Source organism: Gordionus sp. m RMFG-2023, chromosome 2 (genome assembly GCF_954871325.1).
Source record: "Gordionus sp. m RMFG-2023 chromosome 2, tfGorSpeb1-WG-v2, whole genome shotgun sequence".
NCBI classification, from domain to species: domain Eukaryota; kingdom Metazoa; phylum Nematomorpha; class Gordioida; order Chordodea; family Parachordodidae; genus Gordionus; species Gordionus sp. m RMFG-2023.
Genome location: NC_088776.1, coordinates 37737699 through 37759648, shown reverse-complemented (window position 1 = coordinate 37759648; position 21950 = coordinate 37737699). Strand labels below are relative to the sequence as shown.

Genomic DNA, 21950 nt, shown 5'->3' with positions numbered 1-21950 from the left:
AAAATATCTGAAGATGAGGAAGATGAAATTGAATCATTATCATTAAATGAGGAGTTTGAAAATCAAAATATGGAGGAAACTTTATCTATCTCCCCAAACATCACTCTTGTGCTTGCCACAATCTTAATTTAGTGGCAAGTGTTGATGCTGAAAAAGCATTAGAAGATGTATCTTTTAAAAGAATATTAAATAGTGCATTTGATAAATGCAAAAGTTTATGGAACAAACAAAATTAGTCAACATCATTTGCTGCAGACTTAAAGAGTAATTTGTCAAGATTACTTATTAGGCCTGTTCAGTGGCGTAGCTACGGGGGTAGTTTTCGGGTTTGGGCCCCTCCCAGAGCAAATTTTTTTTTAGCTTATACGTTCAAAAGACTTAAAAGTGACTTTGTATCAAATAAATACCATTAATATTTATATTTTTCTGGTTTTGATGTTTGTGAAAGGATATTATATTACTATTGAATTTATTCTGGGTAGTATTATTATAAAGTCATTGAAAATAATCTACTAAATTATAATAACATTATTCATGCATTTAAAAATATTTATATATATTGTCGAAGATGTGGTTATGATTTTTAAGATAAACCCGGCCGAAGGCCGGGCAAAAGGGCCAACTCAGAATTTTATATGTATGGACCCCCTCTAATGAAAATTCCTAGCTACGCCACTGCTTGAGACTCAAATTTTTATATTTATTAAGGGTCAATGATAGGCTTGATGGTGCTTAATAGGAAAAATTAATTATTACAGATCCTTTATTGGTGGGGATAATTGAAATAGACTTATAAAATAAATGAATAAATAATTTAAGAATTAAAGTTACCTCTTTTATTGAAAGGATAGGATTATTAGGTAAAAGAGAATTTGTATTTTTAATTGTTATTCACCTATATAGTTAAAATTTTATAAAAATTTAAAATCTAAATAGTAAGATATAAAGAAAAATCCATACTCATGACTTATAAATTATTGGACACTAATGACCAGTATAATACTTACCCCTTTTAGACCCCCAGCTTTATAAATATACAGTTATATGTTTTAAGATTGGTTATTTAAATAAAAAGGCATTTAATAGCTATTCTATAACACTTTATTATTATAAGATAAATCTGATATGATTCGCGCTTGCTCTAGAAGATTTAAGAAAAAAATTCAAAAGATCTTATCAAAATAAAGGTAGAAAAACTGGCCAAGATCCAAAATATAAAAAACTTACAGACAATCAAAAAATCGAAAGACCCGAAAATAAGGGAATTTACAAAAAATCCAAGAGCTTTCTTAAACACAAAATTATCAGAACAGTAGTAATCTTTAACACTATTTTAAGAAATTTCGAAGAAAAATTTTATTAAAAAAACTTGAGAAAATAATTGTAAAAATTTCAGATGATATTAAAAATTTAACTATCTCCGAGGCGGGAAAAAATTTTCAAAATTATAATGGGTAGGACTGGGCTTGGAACCTCAAAATTAATATAAGCTTGCCGCTGACTTAGGAATATCTTTTACAAATTATTAAGGGTTGAGCTGGGCTTGATAAACTTTTTCAAAATTATAAGATCTTGGATGCTTCCTAATATTGTGAGCTTGAACCTGGCATGACATCTATCGTAAAAAATGAATAAAAATCTTATTCCCCGTCTGTGATGATATAGCTCTGTGAATGTTGAACTACATGATAGATGTATACAATTTCCGCAAATGTAGTTGCATCTGTATTATTGAGAATAATTTTGTATTGCAATCGATGTTGATATACTCCCCTGTACTGATTTATATGAATGAAAGATTTATTATTAAATAAAAATAAAACAGGATAGAAATAAATTTACAAACTAGACATGTTTTTCGAATAAATATTTAATATTTTAAAAATATAAAAATAATCAATTAATGTCTCTCAAAATTATTATTTATATATTTAAAACGTTAAAATACTATTAAAAATAATTGCGGGAGAAATTAAAAAATTGCGGGAGATTTCCAATCGCGTTAGTTTTGCAGGAGAGAGATGCCAGCGTGTAAACTAAAAAATTGCAGGAGTCTCCCGCTGATGGGGTGAGACATGGCAACCCTGGTCTGAAGACATCTTAATAAAACAAATGAAAATTTTAATTCTTAGCCAAAAAGTAATTTCTTTATTAATAAAAATAAAAAGGGATTATATAAAAAAATCGAAACTCCCACGTATTTCTTGAATATATAGTGTGAAAAAAATAATTTAATAGATCTTTAAATAATATTGTATCTAAAAAAAAAGAAAAAAAAATATTTGGATCAACTTGAGTCTTGTTAAGACTTTTGGCTTAAATTTATATTCTTTTAAAAAAAATTTAAAAGGTATATCATAATTATCAACAAAATAATGGAATCAATTCAAAAGTAAAAATGTATAAAATAAAAATTGTTATATATAGCAGAATTTAAAAATTAATAATATTAGAATAAATTAAAATAACTAAAAATATAATATAAAATTAATAAATTAATTTAATTTTAATAATAATTAATATTAATTAGAATAATTAAATTAGAATAAATATAAAAACAATTATATATTAATAACGTTCGAATTTCGCGACCTTCTATAAATAGAATGCGATTTATATTTATATTCTTTTTCTTATACTTGTTTCATTTATCTATATATATAATCCTCAAAAAATGTCAATCAAATTTAGCCAATAGTTTTCTTTTAAATATTATTTGTCCAATCAAAATGATTATAGCAAATTTGATCAATGGTAATCAACGTGAAAACTCAATCATTCATTCACAAATCACTTCCATATGCCTCAAATCAAGCATTTAAAACATTACTCAAGTATATCTATACTGGGAAAATGAACTTAACTTCTCAAAAAGTAAATCTATTTTATTCAATTATTATTTTTTTCAAGATAATTATTTTCTTACGTATAAAATACATGCAACTTAAAATTAAATTATATCAGGCTCAACAGGAAATTATATAAAAATATTGTTCAGTCTGGATGGTCAATATTTTAGCAAGATTTGTTCAAACCAATTTAATCAGAGTACAAGATAATGCCACCCTTAAGATTTTTTATTATAAACATCCCTCTGGCTAAACTGATTTTTATAGGTCGATTGGATCTGATATTAGTGTTTTCAAGGGCCTGTTTTTGATATTACATGTTTATAAAATAGAAATATCTAGGGATCTACCAACATCTTTAACGGATTGAACAGATATTTTGTTCTTTTAAAAATATTATCTGCCAATTATATAAAATTTTTTATCCAATCTGATAAAATTGTTTATTACTTATTATGTATATAGATTAATGTGATATAAATAAGTGATTTATCATTAAAAATATTTTATAATAAACTATAAATGATCATTACAATATATTTAAAGGACTTATGTTATTGTATAATTAAATTATAGATGTTATACTATTAAAAAGTATATGAGATGAGTAGATATATGTATTAAAATTTAAAACCTAAAATGTTTACAGACTATAGATCAGTAATCAGCTATTATTAATTTAATAATTTCAATATTGAATTGGTTCAGCTTCCAAATAGTGCTTTTGATGCACCCCTAGAGATAGCTATATATTTATTATTTTATTCATCAGTTGTTTTTTTTTAAATTTATTTTTGCAAACTGCAGGCAATTTTTTTAAATTCTATTTGACCTAAGAAAGATAGATATTTTTTACATGATATATTTATTATGCTAAAAATTCCCCCCTGGTGCAGATTTTAATTAGTTGAAAATATAAAATCACTTCATTTTCTAAGGTTTGAGATGGGTTAGATTTAGAGTTTTTCTCCCACGAATTGATCTAGCTCCAAGTTACTCTCAGTTACCATTTACTTTAAAAAGATGACAGTTTCCTATAATTCCTGCTTTTGTGATTACAATAAATAAAAGTCAAGGACAAACTTTTGATCATGTAGGCTTATTCCTCCCTGAGCCCGTCTTTGCCCATGGACAACTATATGTGGCTCTTACTAGATGTAAATCTCAAAATAATATGAAAATTATGATTTTGCCATCAGAATTACAAGGAAAAATTTTAAAAAATGATAAAACATTCACACAAAATATCGTATATAATGAAATCTTAAATTGATAATTTGTAAGAAATTTAAAAAAGTCACCAACTTTGTTATTCACCATCAAATCACCAACTTTACATCATCTTCAAAAACGAAACCACCTTGAGCCAAGAAAAGAGAACTTCTTCACCATCGCTAAACCATCTTCCTCACCAACAACAGTAAATTCTATTTTATAATTTCAATTTACACGTTTTATTTCAGGTTATTTATGGCAAACTGCGAGCAAGGAAATTACATCATCATCTTTAAAAACGAAACCACATTGAGCAAAGAAAAGAGAACTTCTTCACCATCGCTAAACCATCTTCCTCACCAACAACAGTAAATTCTATTTTATAATTTCAATTTACACGTTTTTTTTCAGGTTATTTACGGCAAACTACGAGCAAGGAAATTTCAACATCTTCAAAAACGAAACCACATTGAGCAAAGAAAAGAGAACTTATATTATTCATCAATCATTGAATAAAAAAGACAATTCATCACTCTTAGTCTTAATGGGTTGGAATTGGCCTGAAGGAGGAGGGGGAAGGGTAAAGAGAATTATCGTAAAAGAACGAATAAAATTCTCATCCCCGTCATTTTTGACGGGTTATCAACTAGTGTTATTATAAAATTCAAATTTAACGTTATTTCAGTAGCGTCACTATGGGGTAGGGCGTAGAGGCTATAGCCACCTGAAAAATCTGAATAGCCCTCTAAAGCGTAAAAAATTTCTTCTTAATGATTCCCTAATATACATCTGAACTAAAAATAAATGTTTTGATAGTCCACTCAATTATTTCTTTTATAATGCTATTAAGTATATATATAGATTTGTTTTTATTATTTAAAATTTAAATAGATCTAAATTTTTATTAAATGAGTGCTATTTAAATTATTAGATTAGATTAATAAATATAAATTATATTCAGTATATCAGTTAGCAATCAAATTCTGTGTTAAAAATGGAATATCAATATCAGTCATATGGAGCTTAATTGATTTTTATTATTTAAATTATTTTATAAACCTAATTAAATAAATATAATCATTTAATAATTGAAAATTAACAAATTTAATATTGTAATTAGCCGAGTTCAAAATCACTAATCAACTATATTATTCATTTTTAAATTTAATTATCATGCCTCTTCCTAGAATATTTTCAAGGCCCAAATAAGTATAAGATATTTCTTTATAAAAAGTAAGTAGAGATATAGTTGATAATCCTCTATTACATATATAAAATTGGTTATAAAATATTATGTAGAATGTCACTTTGATCACGTATTTGACAGATATAGAATATATTACAGTTAATATTTTAATAAATTTTACTAATAATAAATTTTCTTTATTTATTTGCATTCAATTCCTTAATGCCATCTATTTATTTAAAAATATTATTAAAAATTAAACATCATATTATTTATTCATCCCACAAAGGATGTAATCTTATTAAATATCTTTTCTTTTTTTACGTGTTTTTAGGAAAACTATTTTCTTTCTTCTTTGATAAACAGTTTTGAGTTAAATTTTTAATACAAGTATATTTTTAATATTATTACAAACAACTATTATTCTAAGATATAATATGCAAACTAGAAGTGGTGCGACAATAATATATAAAATCTTAATTGCTTTCATCACATTACTCTGGTCCTTTATAGTTACTAAATGTTTCATTTCTAATATGACATCCTTGCCGTGTAAATAACTCATGGCTTCAATATATTTGCATAATTATTTCATCTAAAGATTTTAGGTGTTTTTTGTATTATCAATTTATATAACATAATATATTCTGATAAGAGTTTACATAATGAGTATCATAGCTATGACTGAAAACCAGCCTCTATTATTTGTGTGGCTATATAATTTAAAGCTATTACTCCTGCTGCTGATAGCATTTAATTGCATAAATTAGATGAGCAATAACGATAAACTGCTTATCGTTTATATATCATTAAAAATGGAAGATAATATTTTAGAAATTTAATATATCACAAAATCTCGATTACTGAATCCCAACAAAAATCAATTTTTTTTCATATTACAACTTGGTGGTTCCATAGGTGGGGGGGGGGTGATATATAGGAGACTGGACTCGACGTGATTCCTTATAATATATGTTAAATAATAAGGGTTTTTATTACATTTTAATAAATTTTGGTCGGTATTTAGCATAGGTTGGTATTTAAAAATTTGCTATACGTTGATTTAGCAATTATTAACCCATATAGTCTTATAATTTGGATTAGTCGTATTATCTCTTTAAGAATTATTGAGTTGGTTAGGCCTAAAAAATTTTCCTTATTAGTCAATTCTATAAAACATTATCTAAAATGGTAACAATACGTTATATTATTTTAATGACCTTTTGTCAGAGTAGGATGCTAAGAATCATATCGCCCTGTGGTTTTTAAAAACCATTATCAATTGAGGTTAACCTTTTTCACTTGTAATTCTTTAGACAAAATTTTTTTTTATATTGGCAATCGAAAATATTTAATATTGTAATAAATTTTGTATTAAAAATAATATATTTAGAAATGTCTTGTATTGTTTTACTTTTTATTTGTATGCATAATAAATGACAAAGGATGAAAATTAGAATAATTGTTCAGTTTGGTAATTTCTATTAAAAAAGTATAATATATAATATTAAAAAATAAGATGTATGGGGGGCGAAGCCATAATTTTTTTTTTAGTTGAGCCCCATGAGATTGTGAAGGTTAGTGACGCCCCTGCGTTATTTCAATTATATAAAGATTACTGTTTAAGAATTAGAATGTGAAATTTTAAATTAAATATAATAATAGAAATAAAGAAAAATAAAATATTGAATTAATGATCTTTTGAAGCCCAAAATAACACAGATATATAAGAAAAGTGAATACAAATAAAAACATGTGTATAAATATTTGGTAAAATTAATTGAAATTTAGAATAAAACTGAATAAAGTGCAAATTAAAGGAAATATCAAGGAATAAAGTATTTGTTTGTTATATATTAGGCAACCCCCATCATGCATAATACACCCCGCTCATAATGAACAACTATTTTCTAAAGCAGGTGACTAAGTAATTATGGAAATAGATTAACAAAGATGAAAAATTTATCAATACGAGAACGGCTCAAAACGGAATAAGTTTTGGTAAGCGTTTTCGATAAGTCAAATCTTATTGAAGCTTTCTTTGTATCATTCTATAATAAAAAATATATAGTTATTTTATTATTCCTTATAGAAAATGGTCTGAACTCACGGTTATATATGATTTATAGTTAGGTTCTTCGTTTAAAAATCGGCTCCAAACAGAATCGTAAACTTCATTAAGTTGAATAAATTGTATATAAATAGAACAAATAATTTTTTTACTAAAATTGTAGAATTCAAAGTTACTAAGAACCCGAGATGATGTAAATATCGTGTATATAAGTATTTCCATTAGATATTTTAAAGTGTAACCTTCTCATATTGAATTTGATGAATGCATGTTTATTTAGAAAAATAGGAAATTTTAATGCGTCTCTTGGGTTAAAAATTTTAATTTTCTTTTTTATAAAGATTCACAAAAATAATATATACATAACGCTTATTTTATTACTAGCCATAAAATTTGGTGGCTGTTAAAGAAATTGCTATATACTGTCCGAAGACGTGCATTATCATTAATCCTTCAAAAAAATCGAACTATATTTTTACTAAATACTAACAAAGTTTTATTAGAGGATTTAAAGATTTATCAAGTATTTTATTAGTGGATAGAGTTTACCAACAAGTCTAAACATTATGGGTTTCATAATATTTTTTCATAATATCATTTGCTTTATAGATAAAGGCAAAATTTTGTTGCCAGTGTTAAGTTCGGGAGCAATCGTTTTATGTGCTGCACTTTATATGTTCTACAATTATTGTAAATGTAAAGAAAAAAGTGAAAAAATCAACGTGTTATCTTTGTTTCCAGAAGAAAAAAAGGTAGTAAATGTATTTGATATAGAAGATTTGGCAAAAGACAATGCATTTTGTCGTTGTTGGAGATCCAAAATTGTATGTAATACATTACCATTGATATTTATACTATTATTCAGTTTCCATACTGTGATGGATCTCATAATGAACATAATCAGAACTCATGTGATAATGTGGGGCCATTAATAATTAAAAAGTCACAATAGATATAAATTTTTTCTGAATCAACTAAAATTTTATTGTTTACTTTTACATTGAATTGTTTGATGCTAATTTATAATGCACAGTTTTATATTATATCTTTTTATACTAAAACAATACTAATATATTCAACAAATGTTAGTGTATTTATTTTAGTTAGAAAGCTATATATGTATATCACAACTTGGTTTTTTATATTATATAAATTTATTGTTAAAAAATTGAATAAGATAATAACTAATACAAGTTACAAAAAAATACAGTATTTAGTTCATATTTTATTATTGGGCAAAGAATTTATATCATAATCATCTTTGTGTGATATTAGATAATGAGCCAAAAATTGAATGGGATCTAGTGGCCTATTTTAAAAAATAAAAATCAATTTAATATTAATTACCTTTCTTTAGCTAATGTAGAAAGAGCTTGAAGTAAAATAGGAACTACAGTTTGATCAAGATAAGCCCTAGTTGGTAATGATTGAAAATCAATCCTACTTTTTTTTAAAGTTGGGCCTTCAGAACTAGATTTTGTATCCAATGGTTCACTATGCTAAATAATTGATAAAAAAAATATAAAGCACTTCTGTACTTCAAGAAAAACAAAGTTCCCATCAGCTTCATTTTCGGGTATTTTAACAGATTCCGAAGATGTTTTATCATCCATTTCATTTTTATCATGATTTATTTCTTTATTGCTCCCTAAGTTTATTTCTTCAACAATTGGCGCCGTTTCTATATTAATATTTTCAACAACAGTTGTAGTTTCACTCTTAAGCACTATATCATCGACTACTACAGGATTCTCAATCGAGCTAGTATTGTTAACACCTAATTCTATTTAATTATAAATTTTTAATAAATTATAAAATAAACCCTCCATTATGATCAAAATGAGCGAATGCAAAAAAGTTAACAATTTAAGCTATTACTTAACCTTACCTCGTGAAATGACAATACTTCATTTTTTTTTAAAGTCTAGCCATGAATTATATTAGCGTAAAAAAGATTTATTATGCTAAAATGTTATACTAATATTACAAATTAATAAATTATTAATTTTTTTTATATAAAAAGGTTTATGAATGTGTCGCGCAATTTTACGTCCAAAATATAACCGTTGGAAAAGAAAATAAAAAAACCTTAAAACGAATTTTTAAAAACATATATTTTTAATAAATATTTTTAATGAGGATAAAATATAATTTTGATAGATATTTAATAAATGACAACTTATTTTTTTAACGAATATTTTTTAAAGAATAATAACTCATTTTTAATGAATATTTTAATAAATAATTTTTTAAATAAAAGAGAAACCAAAATTTGAAAATATTTGATAGTTATTTTTAAAAATATAAACTTACTTTTTTAAAAGAATAATTAATTTAAAATAAATTGTGCTGTTAACTTTTTTAAATATTCCTTAACTCAAGATTTGATATGAGACCAATATTAACTTTACAAAATAAAAGTAATCAAAACTTTCCATAATTTTCAAAAAATGTAACATGCTCACATTTCACTTTTGCCTTAAGGCTTATCTTTGGCATATATTTTATTTCCTAAAAAACATTTTTGGTTTCACTTTTTTTATATATAATTTGCTTTTTTCCAAAAATGTATGAATTATAATCAATAGTTTAAGGTATATGCAACATTTTTGGGGAACAGGGGGTGGGGAGAGGACTATGGATGATATTTTTATTAGCTTAAAATGATATTCACAAAAAGAGATAAATTTCTAAAGGGGGAGTGGATTTCTCCTTGCCCCCCCCCTGGCTACTCCTATGCGTTATCAATAACTATAGTTTCAGGTACTCCGTATAACAAAATAGTTTTGAAAATTTCTCTTAATGTGATATCGGTCGTAATATTTTTGACATGAACAATAATTGGAATTTTGTTATAAGCATCGACTATTATCAACCAATATTTTGTGAAAACGTACCCATAATCTATGTGTATCATTTCAAAAAGTTTGGTTGCCGAAACCCATGGTTTTTTTTTATCTTTTTAGGATTGTCATGATATATATTACAGTCGTCACAACTTTTTACTTGCATCTCTATGTCATTATTCATACCAGACCACTGCATATGATCTTTGGCTAAGGATTTGATTTTTCCTGCTCACAGATGACTTTCATGTAATGCCTGCAGTACGTTTTTTCTTATAGTAGACGGAATTATGATTTTATTATTTTGGTAAAGATAATCTTTAATTATACTCAATTCCAATTCAATGTTTTTACAAATCTTGTTATTTATAGGCTCATTATTGCTCTTAATATCATTGATGACTTGTGTTCATTTAATGTCTTTGTAAGTTAAATCACGTACTTCATTGATATTAATAGGTATATCCCCAAAGTCATTTGTAATTGTGATATTCTCAACAACTTCATCGTTACATTCTTGTGTTAATTTCGAGAGACAATCAGAAACAACCTATATTTCCCGCCTCTATACTTTATATCGAAATCATGCCTCCTAATGTTATATTCCATTTTTACAGTCTTTAAGACCTTTGTTGAAGATATGGGCTAGAGTTTATGGTCAGTAATGATTGTGAATTTAGTCTCGATTTAGTATTCCTGGAACCTCTATATAGCTAACATAATAGCAAGAGCCTCACCTCACTTTATTTTAAAAAAATAAGCTTTTGGCGAAGTTAGGTTCTAACCCGTATAACAATATTCTTTGAAATACCTTTTTGATGTTGTTTAAGTGAGCTTCATCGTTATTTCTAGGTATTAGCAAATCATCAATATAAAATATGTCATCTTTCATATCACCTAAGATCTGGTCCATGATCTGTTGAAAGATTGCAGATGAGGTCTTTAGCCCAAAAGGAAGTCTAGTAAATTGGTAGTATCCCTTGTGCGTGGATATTGTCAAAATATTTCTGCAACTTTTATCAATCATTTTTAAAATCGATCTTGATGAATTTCTTTCCTTCCGAAAGTTTAGCTATTAGGTCATTTATTCGTGGAATATCTAAAATCTTCAAGTGCTAGGTTTACAGTGTCCTTAAAATCAGCGCAAAGCCTAATGCTCTCATCATCTTTGTAGATGGCAGTTAAAGGACTTGCCCATCGAACATTTTTTACCAGCTCAATAATTTTTTCTTGTATCCATTTATTAAGTTCTTTGCACATAAGATCAACCTTTGCATAGGATACACGTTTTGGTTGTATAATTTTAGGGGAGATGATAGACTTACGCCAAATGGCGTATTAGCAAGAAATAAAAGTTATATTTTTTCTTATTTATACGCATTTTCCGAATCGATAAAAAAGTTACGAAAATTTAACGAATTATTTAAAATTTGTATTTATAATAAAATGGATATCGTGAACGAAATTTAGTAAACTATAAAGCAATATGAAAATTTAAAATACATAAATCTTTATATATCAGATTTTAGAATGTCACCAAAAAGTACTACCATAGTAATACCTTACTTATTTCCCAATATTTAGTTGACTCAAAAATAGTTTATACCAAAGGTAAATTGTTGATATAGACAAATTTATAAACCTTTTTAATAGATTTAAAAACTCTTCTTTTAAATATGAAAGAATGAGATATATTTTTATCCTATAAAGATTTACAAGATGCTATAAAGCAATATGAAAATTTAAATTGCATAAATCTTTATATATCAGATTTTAGAATGTCACCAAAAAGTACTACCATAGTAATACCTTACTTATTTTCCAATATTAGTTGACATTTCATACCAAAGGTAATTGTTGATATAGACAAATTTATAAACCTTTTTAATAGATTTAAAAACTCTTCTTTTAAATATGAAAGAATGAGATATATTTTTATCCTATAAAGATTTACAAGATGCTATAAAGCAATATGAAAATTTAAATTGCATAAATCTTTATATATCAGATTCAAAAATTTTAAAATCACCTCTTTTTGAAAAATTTAGATATAAAAGCATAAAATTTCTTTGTATATTTGGTGGAAAGTAGAATACAAAATCCACAGGTCTACGCAATTACATGTCTATAAAACAAGGATGTCAATTCCATTTGCAAATTACATTCATGAAAAACAAATTATTTGTCAAGGATATGCATGAAAATCACAATCATCCCCATGGTAAAGGCACATAATCTTGAAATTATTAAAATAAATATATAATTTAACTTAGTGATATGGATAGGCTTATAGAGTTAATTTATTAATTTGATAGAATATATATAAGATAAAAGTATGAAATAATGTTTTTAAAACAAATGAAAAATGCATTTTTTGATTATAAAAATACTATCTAATTTTAGTTGAAGATTTATACCAATCATTACCCAGACAAAGAAAGCTTAATGAAGCACAGTATAAATTTGTAGTTGAAGCTATAACTACAGGAGGAAATAAATCCAAAATAAAAAATAAACTATTTTCTGAAGGAAAGTTTATAACCCTAAGAGATTTGCATAATATAAAATACAAAAAAACTTAAGATAATGATTTAATTACAATGATAGATAAAGTTTATGAAGATAATGATGCTAATATGGAATTATTTACTGTAGATGGGAATCTAATTGGTATATATTATCAAACTCATCAAATGCAGTATATTTTTTCAAAATATCCTGAAGTTATATGTGTGGATGCAACATATCGATTAAATAATAGGCATATGCCTGTGTATATTTTGGTATCAATTGATGGAAATAATAGATGACATATAAATGTGTATGGATTGTCAAATCGGAGTCATTTGATGTAGCATCACAAATGCTTCAAATTTAAAAAAAAACTGAATTCAGCTTGGACAGATATAAAGGTCATTGTTAGTGATAAAGATTGTGCTGGGAGAAAAGCTTACATTGGAGCATTCCCTCATGTTCAATTGGAATTATGTAGGAAACATGTAACCAGAGCTTGGGATAGGGAAGTTACCAACAAAAAAAGGAATATTCCTAATATGTTTTTTTTAAATATGCAATTACCATGCAGACATGTATTTATGGAAAGGAAAAAAAATAATAGTGATCTTTACAATGAAAAATTATGTCATCAAAGGTGGCACAAATATTATTTTAAAAATCTATTGACATTTATCAAAATAATGATATAGATATAATAAATAACAAAAAAGGGATTAAATACAAAAAAACCTTTTTAATTACGAAATTTCATCCTATAATTATTTTAAAAATCAAAATATGCTTTTTCACCCCATATCATTATTACCACCTAATTTGAAACATGGGTTTGCTCAGGCTTTTGACAAACTACATGATTTTGCTATGAAGGAATATTACCAATTATTTCCTCAAATAATTTTAATACAAGCTCAAATGAAAATAATGGTCAGATGTTTTCCAATGATAGTATAGCAAATGTATTAAATGAGGATCTTACACACCCAAAAGTGGATCCTAATATACAGTAAAATAAAAATAATGTCCCAATTTTTTTAAAAAAAGATGTTTATAATAGTCAAGAAAATGAATGTATAAATTATATCATAAAAGAAATTCAATTACCAAAGAAATTAAATAAAAGCGGGAGACCATTAGGATTTGCAATATTGGATTCAAAAAAAGTACGTTGACTTTATTTATTGTTAATAGTATATTATATAGAAAAGGCATACAAATCCAAAGAAAATCATTTAGATAAAAAGTTAAAATTTCAACAAGACCTTAATTCCCAAAACTTTGTTGACCCAAAAATAGTTCATACCAAAGGTAAATTGTTGATAAAACAAATTTTTAAACTTTTTTAGATTATAAAAAATCTTCTTTACACTTTTTGAAGGATCTTCAAGTGGACTTAGTAGACTTTGTATACTCAGACTCAAAGTTCAAAAATTGTAATTTTATAATTATATACAGTTAATTGTAATTCTTAAATATCATGATTAATTTAATTTTTTAAATATTTAAAGCCAAAATCATTCAACATACATTTAAACATTTTTATAATCCAACTACCAATATTTGGAGGAAATATCATGCTACTCGCTTAAATTTAGCGTCAGCAAAAAAGAAAGTATCTCAAAATATAGGAAGGGTGCTAACTGCTCCATCACGATTGGAAACAATTGAGCTAGATGGGAATTGCTTTTACCGGTAATTTCAAAATTTAAAAATAATTTTGGTTGTATTTTTTTTACTAACATACATAGAATATGGTTTTGTTTCTTTCTTTACCTTAAATTTTAATGATTATATCCTATATTAATTCATAATATTATTTTTTTAAAACATTGATAGGTTTTTAGAAACAGTAACATAATTAAATTTTTAAAAAAATAATTAGATGTATAAGTATGGAGATAACAGGAAAACAAGACTCCTATGGTTTGATTAAATAAAATATGGTCTTGCTGATGCTGCAAAAAATATATTAGATTATACTCAAGGTCAAAATACGTGTGAAGATGATGTGCAACAGTATATAATAGAAAAGGCAAATAAGAATGGTGAATGGGCAACAGATATTGAATTGCGAAATTGCCACACTTCTCAATACCCCGATATTGGTGTATGCTAGGTATGGAGATTCATTTTTGTTAATTGTGTTGTTTATTCAAATTTGTGAAATAATTTATTTTGATGTTAATTGAGTATTAATTTAAATATCTATTGAAATGTTTTAGTATATATATTAGTTGATTGTTATACATATGATTATTATTATTATTATTTGATTTTTTATAAGTAGAAATAAAATTTATTTAAAACACAAAAACTTAACTTCTTTTATAACTTGTTTCTTTAATGGCGCCCCGGTACGTTTTTGTAAGAAAAAAAGAAAAAAGAAAAAATTTGCCTAAAATTAAAAAAAAAGTAAAAATTAAATTAAATTCGAAGGACATGACTTGTTTTTTTTAAAAAAAATAATATATATCGTCAAATATTATTCTGATATATACATATACAAAAGGTAAAAGTTAAAACTTACAATTTTACGCCAATTTATATTTTGATACGCATATTATGCTACAAGTTATAGTTATAAATTGAATACGAATTACACATTTTTTTCATGTTATAGTATTTTCTGATCTATTTTGATATATAAAGACATAATATTACTGATTTTTTTTTATAACTTAAAATTAGAGATTCAAAATAATCTAGTTTTCTTTAAAAACTTAAATTTAATGAATTATCCAATTTCCTTTGACGACTTAAAATTCAACGAGATTGAATTATCTAATTTCCTTTGACGACTCAAAATTAAAGCATAGGATTTTTTTTTGATTTGCTTTGACGATATAAAATTTAAAGACATAGAATTATTTAATTCCTGACGATGAACATAATTTTTTTGTTCGATATGAAATTCATAACTTAAAACATATAGTATTTTCTTAAAGTAAATTTTTTATAATGGACAATAAACTTAATGCTAATTATGGACAATGCCCTGGCTCTGGGTGGTGGACTAGAATGAGATGACTACCTAACCTATTGAGATGACTACCTAACCTATTTAGATGATTACCTATTGAGATGACTACCTAACCTATTGAGATGACTACCTAATCTATTGAGATGACTACCTATTGAGATGACTACCTAACCTATTGAGATGACTACCTAATCTATTGAGATGACTACCTATTGATATGACTACCTAACTTATTGAGATGACTACCTAATCTATTGAGATGACTACCTATTGAGATGACTACCCAACCTATTGAGATGACTACCTATTGATATGACTGCCTAATCTATTGAGATGACTACCTAATCTATTGAGATGACTACCTAATATATTGAGATGACTTGAGATGACTACCTAACTTATTGATATGACTACCTAATCTATTGAGATGACTACCTAATCTATTGATATGACTGCCTAATCTATTGAGATGACTACCTAATTTATTGAGATGACCCTAAGAATTCTTGTAAGGAGGGAAGTGTAGATATAAGTGAAAATAGTAAGATACCTTTCAGACCATTAAGAATTAAACAAAAACCTTCTTACATATTTATCATTCCATATTCCAAAATTTTTATATAATATCATTCTTATGGAATTCTACATATTTATCATTCCATATTCCGAAATTTTTATTCCAAATTCTTTTTTTCCAAATTTAAAATTTTATTCCGTATTCCATATATTCAAATTTGATCAATTATTCCTTATGATAATGATAACGTACAGCAAATTTTCAAACCTACGAAAACGTATGGACTCACGCGACTCAAACATAGACTTATGCGCCCACCGAGCAGCAACTTGATGCTTTGTCGAGGAGGGGAATGTTAATTGTGTTGTTTATTCAAATTTGTAAAATAATTTATATTGATGTTAATTGAGTATTAATTTAAATATCTATTGAAATGTTTTAGTATATATATACCAGTTGATTGTTATACATATGATTATTATTATTATTTGATTTTTTAAAAGTAGAAATAAAATTTATTTAAAACACAAAAACTTAACTTCTTTTATAACTTGTTTCTTTCAATTTTGCTGGCAAATGTATCCACCATTTAAATATGATGATGGAAATATAAAAAAATTTGACCAAAACATTTATATTAACTATTCTGAATCCCATTTTATAAATGTTATTGATTTTGAAGATTAATTACAAATGTTGATATTTTATATTTTTTACCAAAAGTATTTTAGTTGATTGTATTTTTCTTGTTTTTATGCATATTTTTTATTTATTTATCCTATTTTAACATATTATAAATAGATATATAGACTACAAAGATATCTTTTTTAATCATACCATTTTTATATACATTTCATTACAACACCATATTATCATCCCAATTATTATTTTACTTTGATTAATTTGTATTGCTAATACAATTTTTCCCACATTCTAAAAATAAATTTGGAGATTTTTTTAAAATCTGAATTAATCCTTTTTTTTTAAATCATCAACTCCAAAATGACTATATTAAAAATTTAGTATATAACATGAATATCTAAAAAAAATTGCCACCAAATAAGTTTTAATAAAGTGTTAACACTCTCGGAAGGGGGGGGGGGGTTATATTATTTTTATTTTTTGATGATTTTTTTTAAATTTTTTTATTTTTGCCTATAAATTTTTTATGGTAAAATATAGGAATTATTAATTCCGCATATTTAAGTTATATTTAGGAGAATTTTGCATACAAATTTAATTTTTTTTGTGGTAAAATATAGTTATTTTTTGGAGAATTTTTCCTACAAATTTTATTTTTTTGTGGTAAAATATAGGAATTATTAATTCCGCATATTTTAGGAGAATTTTGACTATAAATTTAATTTTTTTTGTGGTAAAATATTTAAGTTATTTTTAGGAGATTTTGCACACAAATTTAATTTTTTTGTGGTAAAATATTTAAGTTATTTTTAGGAGAATTTTGCCTACAAATTTAATTTTTTATTTAAATCTAAAATTTTTTATTAATTTTGTATTAGGGATAAAATAGACTCCACCTTTGAAGTTTAAGTGATTTTTAACATTTCTAGTGAAGGGTTAAATCGAAATATAGTATTAAATGACGCAATTAAATATAGTATTAAAATTTATACCCGAAATATAGTATTAAATACTCAATTTTATTCATTAAATTGAAATATATTATTGAAGTTAATACAATCATTTATAAAATGAATAAAAATGTCAAATCATAAATTTTTAAAATTAAATTAATTTAGGTAAATTAATTAAAAACATTATGGGAGCTCATTAAGAGAAATTTATTTTTTAAACTCTATTTAAAAAAATAATATCAAAAGATATAATTTATAAATTTCAACAAATTCAATAAAAAAATTTATATAAAAAATGAGTAATTGTTTGTAAATTTGAAGCTTACTAGGGATTGTTGTGTGTTAATTTTATAGAATAAGTCATCACAAGGTAAGATCTTTAATGTTTCCAAGTAACCTTTAAAATAAGACATACAATATAATTTATAAATTTCAACATAAATTCAATAAAAAAAATTGTATAAAAAATGAGCAATTGTTTGTAGATTTGAAGCTTGATAGGGATTGTTGTGTGTCAATTTTATAGAATAAGTCATCACAAGGTAAGAACTTTAATGTTCCCAGGTAACCTTTAAAATAAGACATACAATATAATTTATAAATTTCAACATAAATTCAATAAAAAAAATTGTATAAAAAATGAGCAATTGTTTGTAGATTTGAAGCTTGATAGGGATTGTTGTGTGTCAATTTTATAGAATAAGTCATCACAAGGTAAGAACTTTAATGTTCCCAGGTAACCTTTAAAATAAGACATACAATATAATTTATAAATTTCAACATAAATTCAATAAAAAAATTTATATAAAAAATGAGAAATTGTTTGTAAATTTGAAGCGCAAGGTAAGATTTATTCTTTACTCAATCATTCTAAATTTCCTAATTCATAGCAATCTTAAAATTTATGTAATTTAAATTTTTATATTGCTTTCTAGTTTACTAAATATTGGGAAATAAGTAAGGTATTACTATGGTAGTACTTTTTGGTGACATTCTAAAATCTGATATATAAAGATTTATGTATTTTAAAAAGGTATTACTATGGTAGTACATTTTGGTGACATTCTAAAATCTTATGTATTTTAAATTTTTATATTGCTTTATAGTTTACTAAATATTGGGATATAAGTAAGGTATTACTATTAGTACTTTTTGATATTCTAAAATCTGATATATAAAGATTTATGTATTTTAAAAAGGTATTACTATGGTAGTACTTTTTGGTGACATTCTAAAATCTGATATATAAAGATTTATGTATTTTAAAAAGGTATTACTATGGTAGTACTTTTTGGTGACATTCTAAAATCTGATATATAAAGATTGATGTATTTTAAATTTTTATATTGCTTTATAGTTTACTAAATATTGGGAAATAAGTAAGGTATTATTTTTGGTGACATTCTAAAATCTGATATATAAAGATTAATGTATTTAAAATTTTTATATTGCTTTATAGTTTACTAAATTTCGTCCACGATATTATTTATACATCCATTTTATTATAAATACAAATTTTAAATAATTCGTTAAATTTTCGTAACTTTTTTATCGATTGGGAAAATGCGTATAAATAAGAAAGAAAAAATATAACATTTATTTCTTGCTAATACGCCATTTGGCGTAAGTCTATCATATCCCTAATTTTGGGTTAAGCATCTCTTCTTAAATATAGTTTGACATTGCTATTTTTAGGTCCTTTAGTTGATTTGGATTCACAATCTTATCAATTTTAATATTTCATCTTCGTAATTAATGTCAGTCAATGTTTGTTATAAATTGTTCAAGATATTTTTGAAGGCGTTAATCCATTTAATTATATTTTCATCGTAGGCGGTAAGTTGCAACTTAGATTTTTTAATTTCTCTAATGCCAATTATTTTAGCCATTTCGTGAGGTATGATAGTGAATTTAGAGTATATATCGACTTGTATCGTTGTTGTAACAACATTTAATTTTAAAGTAGTCATAAAAGCATTATCATTAAGTATGTTCTCAATTAAGTTATTAACGTTAAGATCATTAGCATTATTATCTTTTGTAGTATCGACTTTATTTTCAACAATTTCTTCAATATTCATGTTACAATTGTTGTTATTATATTGATTTTGGTCATTATATTGTAATTGCTTTCTCTGGTTGTAATCATGCTACCTGTTGTTTCCTCCATAATTACTTGAGTTGTTATTATAGGATTGGTAATTATTGCGATTTTGATCATCGTGTTGGATCTGTTTCCTCTGATTATTATTATGCAATATATTGTTTCTACCATAATTATTTGAATTATTGTCATTATATTGACGATGGTTTCTTAAGTTACTGTTGTTATAATTGTCATGGTCTAAAATTGTTATTATCGTAATTCCTATTCCTATTATAATTATTATTATATCTGTTACCATAATTTTGTCTAAAGTTGTTTCTAAAATTGTCATGGTCTATAATAATTATTATCTCATTCCTGTAATTGTATCTAGGAAAAGTATTATCAAAAGTATTTTGGTTATAAGAAGATTTAACTAAACTCTTATGTTCATTATTTCTAGTATTAACATCTCTATTTTTATTAAGTTTTTTTAATCATTATTCACATAATTTACGTTGTCATTTTCCAATTTAATAATAATATTATCTATTTCTCCCTATATTCACCATTTCAATTAAGGTTAAATTAATATCTTTGCTTAATTTATGTTTTGTGTTATCATTTAAAGTAGATGTCCTAAGTTTTTCTTTAATACGATTATCATTAGGAAAAACGTATTGTCTACTAAGTTTTAATCCTAAAATCCATTCAAAAAATTTTTTCTTTGTGCCTTGGGAGGTTAGATTAAATTTATTAATTATAATGTTTATATCTTGTGTAGGTATTAAATATCTAAGTTTTTTTATTATTAAGTTAAGGTACAAGATTTCAATGTTCGAACATATGGATTTAATTTTATCATACACATCATCTGTTAAATTAGCAAATAATATCTTAACAGAATCAGATGATATGCTCTTCGTAAAATGTCACGTCAGTTAAGTCTCCGCTTTACTTGGGAAATCTATATGGTAGTGTTATGTTCTATCTCCCCACTTGTCCCGTATAACTTATTTCTTTCTTTACGCTTCTTTTGTTTTCCCATCTTCTTTTTTTTGTTATGAAATAGATGTTATACCTTTCCAACCTATTTTTTTTTCTCTCTTTGTTTCAAAAATTATAAAGGTTGGAAAAATACCTTTTTCTCTGGATTAAATATTTTTTTTGTGAAATTTAAAATACATTTCTTTTATGAATAATTATTGTGCGTAGTTTTATTATTTTGTGAATTGTGACATTTAAACAATAAAGTAAATTACTAAAATTATCCTGGATGATGACTAAGATAAAAACCGGTCCCAACGTCAACCAACCTGAAAATCCCGGTCCCACGAATTCTGCCGATCCCACTCCATATCCCACGGTAGAACCACTCGCGGTCGTAGCCCCAAACCCAACAGGTAACTCCAGGCGCGTAACCAATGAGGGGGAAAGGGGGAAATTCCCCGCCCCCATCGCAAATTTAACTGTTTTCTTAAATATCATTTTAAGCTAATAAAAATTTTACCCCCCCCCCCCCCCCCCAATCAAAATTTTACAAATATTTGAATAACAATTTTCCAACATAAATCTTATTTTTTATAAATATATTTTATTAAAATTTCCTTTCCTTGTGAGTACATTAACATTATTCAAAAATATTAATAAAATGGAAAAATTTTAAGTCAAAGAGATTGAAATCAAATGGTAATTTAGTTTATTATTATATATAATTATTTTATTAAATTCAAAATTATTAGTAAGTTAGAATTAATAAGTATTTTTAATATTAATTATTAATAAATATCTATAATTTTTTAAATATTTTATTTTTATTTCGATTTTGTAGAACAGAAGAAATAGAAATACAAAAGTTAAATAAGGCTGAGCATGAAAAAAAGTAATGTGTCGTCAGAAGCGATATCATTATTGAATTCAATTGATCAATCAGAGTTTATCATTGCTGCTAGTTGCATCAATAAATTATTTTCCTATAGCTCACTACTTTGTAGATATTTACAAAAACCAAATTTAGATTTGGTTCAGGTTATTGATTTGGGGGAAAATATATATGAACAGGTTGATACAATAAGAATGAATGTAGATGAA

At 25.2% G+C, this 21950-nt stretch overlaps 1 protein-coding gene and 1 long non-coding RNA gene across 5 annotated transcripts; one reads left to right on the top strand and one right to left on the bottom strand.

Annotated features, from left to right (window-relative positions):
- Window positions 1-1944: 1944 nt before the first annotated feature.
- On the bottom strand, window positions 1945-9204 carry LOC135923788 (protein dpy-30 homolog). 4 transcript variants are annotated; one of them, XM_065458729.1, is made up of 4 exons: window positions 9144-9204; window positions 8860-9104; window positions 8669-8820; window positions 1945-2099 (listed from the first exon to the last, which is right to left on the bottom strand). In XM_065458729.1, the coding sequence occupies exons 1-4, from the start codon at window positions 9148-9150 to the stop codon at window positions 2003-2005; spliced, it is 501 nt and encodes a 166-aa protein (XP_065314801.1). In that variant the 5' UTR covers window positions 9151-9204; the 3' UTR covers window positions 1945-2002. The 4 variants fall into 4 exon arrangements, with proteins under 4 accessions (XP_065314801.1, XP_065314803.1, XP_065314802.1 ...); XM_065458731.1 differs by having other exon boundaries at window positions 8860-9098; window positions 9144-9201; XM_065458730.1 differs by lacking the exon at window positions 1945-2099 and adding an exon at window positions 8396-8630.
- Window positions 2785-4890, top strand: LOC135924801 (uncharacterized). Its single transcript, XR_010571411.1, has 4 exons — window positions 2785-2874; window positions 3921-4269; window positions 4313-4432; window positions 4476-4890. It is a non-coding gene; the product is annotated as an uncharacterized LOC135924801 (long non-coding RNA).
- Window positions 9205-21950: the final 12746 nt, after the last annotated feature.

Bases quoted from the DNA above. Each gene is read 5' to 3' on its own strand.
- LOC135923788 (XM_065458729.1), bottom strand. The intron at 8,821-8,859 runs GTACAGAAGTGC...TCAATTATTTAG, and splicing joins GGAACTTTGTTTTTCTTGAA to CATAGTGAACCATTGGATAC. The intron at 2,100-8,668 runs GTAATTAATATT...TGTTTTATTAAG, and splicing joins TCTACATTAGCTAAAGAAAG to ATGTCTTCAGACCAGGGTTG.